This window comes from Chelon labrosus (genome assembly GCF_963514085.1).
Source record: "Chelon labrosus genome assembly, chromosome: 3".
In the NCBI taxonomy this organism is placed as follows: domain Eukaryota; kingdom Metazoa; phylum Chordata; class Actinopteri; order Mugiliformes; family Mugilidae; genus Chelon; species Chelon labrosus.
In genome coordinates this window covers 22,270,402-22,277,674 of record NC_140339.1, presented here as the reverse complement: position 1 = coordinate 22,277,674, position 7,273 = coordinate 22,270,402, and the positions used below count along the sequence as shown (strand labels likewise).

The 7,273-nt window shown below is 44.1% G+C and overlaps 1 protein-coding gene across 1 annotated transcript in view; it reads right to left on the bottom strand.

Annotated features, from left to right (window-relative positions):
- Positions 1-335: 335 nt before the first annotated feature.
- elp4 (elongator acetyltransferase complex subunit 4) overlaps positions 336-7,273 on the bottom strand; it is a 49,845-nt gene continuing 42,907 nt past the window's right edge. The window contains exon 10 of the mRNA XM_084541661.1: positions 336-3,155. Coding sequence (XP_084397787.1) covers positions 3,027-3,155 — 129 coding nt within the window. The 3' untranslated portion in view covers positions 336-3,026. The remainder of the gene's footprint in view (positions 3,156-7,273) is intronic.

Sequence of the window (7,273 nt, the reverse complement as noted above, 5' to 3'; positions counted from 1 at the left end):
AGAGAGAGAAAAAAGTCATGGAATAAAGCAGTCACAGCCTAGAGCGAGGCAGAGGAGCGATTGTGTGGCAGAGTGAGTTATTTTGCTTCACTTGCTGCCTCAGCAGGGGAGGGGTTGTGTGTGTGTGTGTGTGTGTGTGTGTGTGTGTGGACCATCTAAAAGGGAAAGAGAGTGAGGTCAGGTAACATTCACACAGCATGTAACAGCACCAAACATCTTGCTAAATTGATTAACTGAATTTACACATCCCGCTCAATATTTAATAGTCTAATCAGAAGTTTGAGGATTGGAAGTTAATCAGATTTTTTTAAAGAAGATTTTATTAAAAACAATTTCTGCAGCTAATGCAATTTCTCTATTCATTTAATCCAGTTTATCACACAAATGGAAGAGCACTGTTTGAGGAGGGGAAGACAGAGCAGACTAGACGGCCGCGCCGAGACAGAGGAGCGACATTAATAATTACGCAGAAAGAATGAAAGGGAGATTCAAAATGCAAGAAAGACTAGCAATTAGCGGAGGCCTAAATAATACACAGCTTTGGGATGAAATGGCTTGAATGCAATTCTCGCTCGCAACAGAGTCGGGCAGCGCAAGTGTCTGCGAAAGTTCCCGAGAACTTTGTACTTTTTGATGTGTTTTTTAATGAGACACTGTGATTCTGGCCCGGAGAAACTTTAATCTGAATGCCTGCAGCAGCGAGGAGAAGCTCGCGCCCTCCTACTTAGAGTCAGCAGTTAAATTGTGGGCTCTCTGTGGGAGTGAAGTATCATTGACTTCATTACTATAAAAGCAAAGGATTTTCCAGCTTTGTGCATTTTGTAAACTAGATTTGGCAAGTGCTTCAACCTTTATTATCTAATCTATAATGTAACACATATCAAGATAGGCCTGCTTTATTAAATCTAAAATTCAGAGAAACATATTGAGCGTGGTTGAATAACATATTTCCTGTTTAAGATGGGATGGCCGTTCAGAACAGAACAGAAACAGAAAGGCTCAGCAAAAAGCAACTGAAGGAAAACCGTTGCAGCTTCGGTCATGAAATGTGACTCAATCACACACGACACTTTAAAAAAGTAGGTCCCGTAAAATGAACATCATCCTATGTGTTATTGCGGCAGAATTCATTCAGATAAAATACAAGCTATTTACTACTTTAATCTCTTAACTTGGAATGAACATGCACCGAGTTTTAAGCAAAAAGAAAGAAGGAATCTGATATAGATATTATTAAAACTGAATATCTGCGTACTTTTGATTACAGTGCACTGTTTCTTAATGTACTGATGTGTGTGTGATGCTCCCTTTAATTACTTCTACATACAAAAGAGCAGTTGTGGCTAAACCGAACCCACAGAAGTTAGGACACTGACAAATGTGCTGTCAGTCAGGAATAAGACGTCGTATTCTAAATGCTTATTTCAATGCGACTACTGTGACTGGCAGCAGTTCTCTGTTTTCTAAATTAATTTCACATAAAATGTACTTTACAGAGGTTTTTTTTAAAAAACTCCAAAAACATAATAATCCTGAAGTGACTGAATAAAAGTTGAACGAGCACACAGTGACATAGAAACGTGGCAGGTTTAAAAAGTCTAAAAAGGAGATATAACTGTAGTATGGCACAAAAACACAAGCCAAAATGAATTTATTCTATTTAAATCTACCTTAAAAGTGTACCCTGAATATGTCAAGGCGTCAACAACAATGACTTGGAACACTGTTTTTATCTTGACAACACAAGCGTTTCGGTTCACCTCTATAGGAGACCTGTGTATGTCATCACTCTCCCCCACGTAAACCCGATATAAGAGAGCTCCAGTCACGTATGAAGCTGTCAGGTAACACTACCCTCTCCCAACACGTGTTACACACGGTTACAAATACTGCCAGCTTTTACAGGCAACAATATTCAAACTGGCATTAGCAGTAGACGGAGGAAAACAAAAATGAAACATTAAATTTTTCATGTTGTTTTTTTTTTTTTTTTTTCCCGCTCCTCTATATTTCTCCATGTCACCATTTGACCTAATTTGTTCTTTTGGACTTGTCATGGCAAAGCAGCTCATCCAGCAAACATGCCTGATGAGGTGTGAAGCCTGCACCCAAATCCAGCTCTCCTACCCTCTGCCCACATTCCTGCTCGGCTCTGCTTACTGGAGGTAGACGTCACTCACCGGCACAGTCTCAGGGTCAGATGGAGGCATCTCCCCTCGAACCTAAAACCAGCCAGGCAGACCAGAGATGAGACATTCGCACAGATTTCTCAGAGATGCCGTTGTGGTGGATTAAACTGAAGCAGTTCTTTTCTTTCATTTTGCAGAATCCCATTTCATCATCCTCCAAAATAAACTGTATTTTTAGACCGTTGTAAACGGTGAATCTAGGCAGGAGCGGACTTTTGTTTTGTAAAGTAAGCCCAGAGCTGAGTTAAATTATTTAACATTTGCCGAGACTGAGTCTGTAAAGACGGAAAACATTTTATGATTATATTTTACTTGCAAACAAAATTCCCTCAGAGACAGAAATGGAACAAACAGAATGTACCAAACATTCAATACTTCCCTACCTTGGATTTTATTTTGGTTATGTATTAGTCACTCTGCCAGTCATGTAACATCTCAAAACACCATAGGGTTCACATTTTTTTTTCTTGCAACTTGCAGGGAAAAAACAAACCGCTGGGATAAAAATTTAGCTAGTAAGATAAGTTAAGTGAGTTTCCAAAGACAGCTCGGAATGTGCTAATGTCAGCTTTCAGAGTTCGAACCAGCAGGAGTGTGCAGAACGTTTATATAAAAAAAAATATTAGAACTATAGGATGAAATGTGTCTGTTATAAGAGGAGGTACTGAGGATGTTTAGATCTTCACCCCCGGCTGGGTCAGTTGGCAGGTGGTAATGTCTGGCAGGGTTATTGTGGTTGACATTACGTGGGCGAGGGAACAAACCGGTCACTGCTGTAAAGAGGACAACGCTGCAGCTTTCCAGGTGTTGGTTGCCCGTGGCGACTGTGTGGGAGCACTAGAAGTCCAGGTGTTTGTTGCCGGAAGTGCCGGAGCCACAGGCTGGAGCCGCCATAGCCGCTCCTGCCAGCTCCCCCCTGCTCACACGACTCACCGTCTCAGACAAGTCTGGGGGCAAATGTAGTCTCTGCAGAAAGGGGCGAGAGAGAGAGAGAGAGAGAGAGGGAATGGGCCGACTGTTACATCCCTTTTATGAGGCAAAAAGAAAGAGCTACAGTGAATCAACATACAGTAGATGGTGCACTTCAGTGATGCTTATTCACAGAAAGCCATGTTGGGTTGAAATTGCATTAGCTGCTTCAGCACTCCCCTCAGCACTGGCAGCATGGAGTAAACCTGCTAGCGTGTTGCTAAATGCTTCAGAGAGCTTTAGGTCTGTTACACCTCACAGGGAATATGCTGTATGTTTTAAAAGAGTTGTGGGCGGACACAAAATGACGCATTTACGACGTAATAGGAAGTGTGTGTTCATGCACAAATGTGCAAAGAAAATCTGGACGTGTTTGCGCTTGGGTTGACGGCTTTACTGTAACACAGACGATTATGCCGAGCTAATACCAGAGTCAATACAATCAAGTCTTTTAGCTGTTCCGCAGTAAAGCTTATCTGTGGAGCAGCCCAGTGCCAACTCAAAGCACAAAGACGCTAAGAGGTTAATGAGGGCCACTCATGTAAACCCCCCTAACACCAACATGCTAGCTACTATAAAGCTTAAGAGGGGCTACGCGGCTCCGCTCTCTCCAGAACCGGCTTGAATGGCTGCCAATGGCCCTCCACGAACAAAGTCTTGAAGAGCTGCTGAGAGCGTGAGAGGAGGTGAAGTATCTCCGCAGTCAAGTGTGCCCGTGACAATGGTGTTGAGTAGCATGTTACTCGAGTGTCTATCGAGGAAGTTAAATCAGAATACTGCCATTCTAGGAGCAAGGGAAGTTAAACCCTGTAATTTGCCCCTGAAAGAATCTGCCATGACATCTGAAACCCACTGGTCAAAGCGAGCACTCCCACCCCAGCCCAGCTCAGCCCAGCCCAGCCCTCTAAACCGGCCCTGCCCGCCATGTCCTTATCCCCTCAAGACATCCAGCTTTAGGAGAGCCCTTCCACTCCCACAGATACTTATCTTTTTCTTAATGACTAGTTGTTTGGGTACGGGGTTTAGGAGCATCCGTACTAAGAGATAATTCAGAAGGACGCAATGGTCCTTACACCTCCAGGGTAAACTACTTCCACCTCTTATTTTTTTTAAATGGATTTATATCACTGATGTTCACATCTGATACGAAAGAGGCTACTGTGGTGAGAGGTCAGAGGTGAGTCATACTCAAGCTGTCTAATTTCTGTTGAAGACTATGAACAGTTTGTGTTTCAGAAAATCGTTTGCGAGGCGAGTAAAGAAGGGAAAGAAGAGGAGTAGTCTTCATGCTGCCCTGCAAATTATCTGAGGAAGGTGAGCACTGAGACTCTTGTGAAGGACCTGTAATTTAATGTAAGGTGGTAAAGGTAGGGTTACACAGAGGCGAGGATTCTCAGTCGGAGAACAAACATGAGATACACGATCAGCAGAAACTAACACTGGTGCAACAGGAAATTGTTAGAAACACACACGATGAATTTGTTCAACTTCTCTCTGTGTGTTAGTCGTTCCCTCTCTTTAACACGCACACAAACACCCTTTCAAACTCATACACTGGCCTTGCGGGGGCCCTCCAGAAGCTCCGCTCTGCTTCCACCCCTGCCAAACCTCACCTGCGTAACCTTTCGTGTCTTCAGCTCACTCGAGTGTGATTGAAAAAGAAAAACAATGCATTGATCAAGCCTGGACTCAGTCCTGCTTAGTGCACTGCAGCGGAAACACGGTAGAGAGAGGAGTAGGAGAAAAATCAATCACATATACATCATCCTCAGTGGGTGAGTAAAAAAAAAAAAAGAAACCGAAAAAGAAAAAAAAAAAGACATCACACCGTTGTCTGGCTGTCACGCACCCACAGGCCTGGCTACACCGTGTCTGCTTGGCTCAGGGCTCCGTAAACCCACTGAGCATGTGCAGAGCGAAGGTCAAAGCAATCCAGAAGTGCAACTCAGCTCCTCTAACCTTTGAGTTCAGGGGCAGATGAGAACAATCAATGGTAACATCAAAGTTGGAGGGAGGAGCAGACAAAACCAATCGATCGGTTTGACACGCAGACGGAAGAGACAGCCTGGTAACAGTCCGCGACCATCACACACATCACTGACAGCCAATATTAGAGCTGGTCCTCGTTACCGGGTATCAGGCCCATGAAAACTTACTTTATATTCACTCAAAATACTTTCTTTTTACTGTTAAATGGTTGAAGACAATCAAATAAAGAAGGAGTAAAAGGAGTCCACTTGTTTTAGCAGTGCTATGGCAGTGGTCCCATGAACATCTGCACTGACGCCAAATGAATGGAGGTCAATGTAGGACTTAGACATAGTCAGAGAGGCTCTGAGTCTGCTTCCCTACGACCTGCACACTCCATGATGTAAACAAGGACATCCGGAAAACCCTCAGAGGCATAGTGGGGTGTATGTGTGTGTGAAGTCTTTCTCTGCTGCCTGGCAACCTTCACGAGGGTGGAGAAAGAAGAAAAAAATCCGAAGGGGGTGGTGGGGTGGGTGTTGGATGGGAGTGGACGGCGGGAAAATAGACCATTGGCTGTGGTGCAGCGGTGGAGGGGGGAATGTGAAAATGGATGTGTGCCACGACGTTAGTGTGATTATGTGTGTGCGAATGGTGTGTGCGTGCGTGTTAGGGCCGTGATGTCAATGTTCCTCCCTGGTGGCGGGCAGGGGTAAAGGTCTGTGGTTCAGCTCCGCTCCACAGCCAGAGGGGCTGGGACCATGCTGGCAACAGGGTGAGGGGTGAAAAGCTCCAAACGAGCGCTAAGCACTTGAAATGAGCCCTCGGGGCCGGCCCACAGACTAGCTTTGCCTAAGAGGGTTACTAATATCACCCCACAATGGACAATTCCCTTCAGCTTACTAAACACTCGAATAGACCCGGTTCTTAAGGAATACGCCGTTTCATGCTGCTCGGTTGTTATAATCTCCGCATACAGCTTTGATATGACATCGGCGTTTTATGGGTCACTAAAGTCCCCAAATCACTGCTCTGAATGTTCTGTTGCGTTTAAGTTACGTGTGTTACGATATAATGCAATTCTGTAATATTCCGAGACCCGAACGGAGAACTTTTTTCCAGCCGCAGCTTTCAAGTGACCAACTCACACAAAGCAGCGCCATCAAAAGCATTCCATTGGCGGTAACGGCTTGCTAATGACTGGAGTATTAGGTGCTAATTTAACGAGTCATTTCTTCCATAGAGTTTTAGCCACACTTTCAAATGGCCCGTGTCACTGTACAGCTTAGAACTATGGGAAACCCAACACCTTGTTGGAACACATGACGACCGGCCTGGCTGTTCCATTCAGATTAGCTGATGTTGGGACATGCTCATGGAAGTGACAGGATATTTACCATAAACACGTACTTAACACAGTCATTACTGTAATTTGTTGTGAATTTTATAAATCCTACTCAGTCAATCAGCTGAGAGAAACTGAACATTGTAACACTCAGCTGAAACCATTAAAATTACAGAAGACATGATGAGTAAGCAATCCGGCTATGTGCTTTCATGGATGAGAAGGGCATTCAATTTATTGTATTGATGCATAACAACTACACAAAGTATTTTATAAATAAGGTTGCCCAGTATCCATAGAGAGTGGTCACATTAGAGGTGATACCTTTTGCCAATTCCTTTTTCCCCGAGCAGCACGCCTGCAGTGCAGCCACTGTAAACTAATGTGCACCTCTGTCCATAACACCGGGTCAATGTCCTCCATTTCCAGACCCATTTCTACAACCAGCCAAGGGTCAAAATGGCAGCAGAATGTTTCACAGCTGAGACTGGTGGATATTTCCCAGACTTGCGGGTCTGTTCATTCACTAAACCAAGCTAAATCACCTCCCAACGCTGTAATCCCTCACACCTCTAAAGTTACACTGCATTGTGTGGGAAATCTTTTCCCGAACCTATAGGAACTAGTGTTAACTTCAGCGTGCCAAAAACCCCCCATAATGAGGTGATGTGCTTTTCTATTTGAGAAGCAAACTATCATCACATTTGCGCTGGCAATTTCAGAGAATACTTCCGCTACCTCGCCGGAGAAAAAAATGCAGAGACAACCGAGCATAAATCCCATCACTTCGGTAATTCTAACC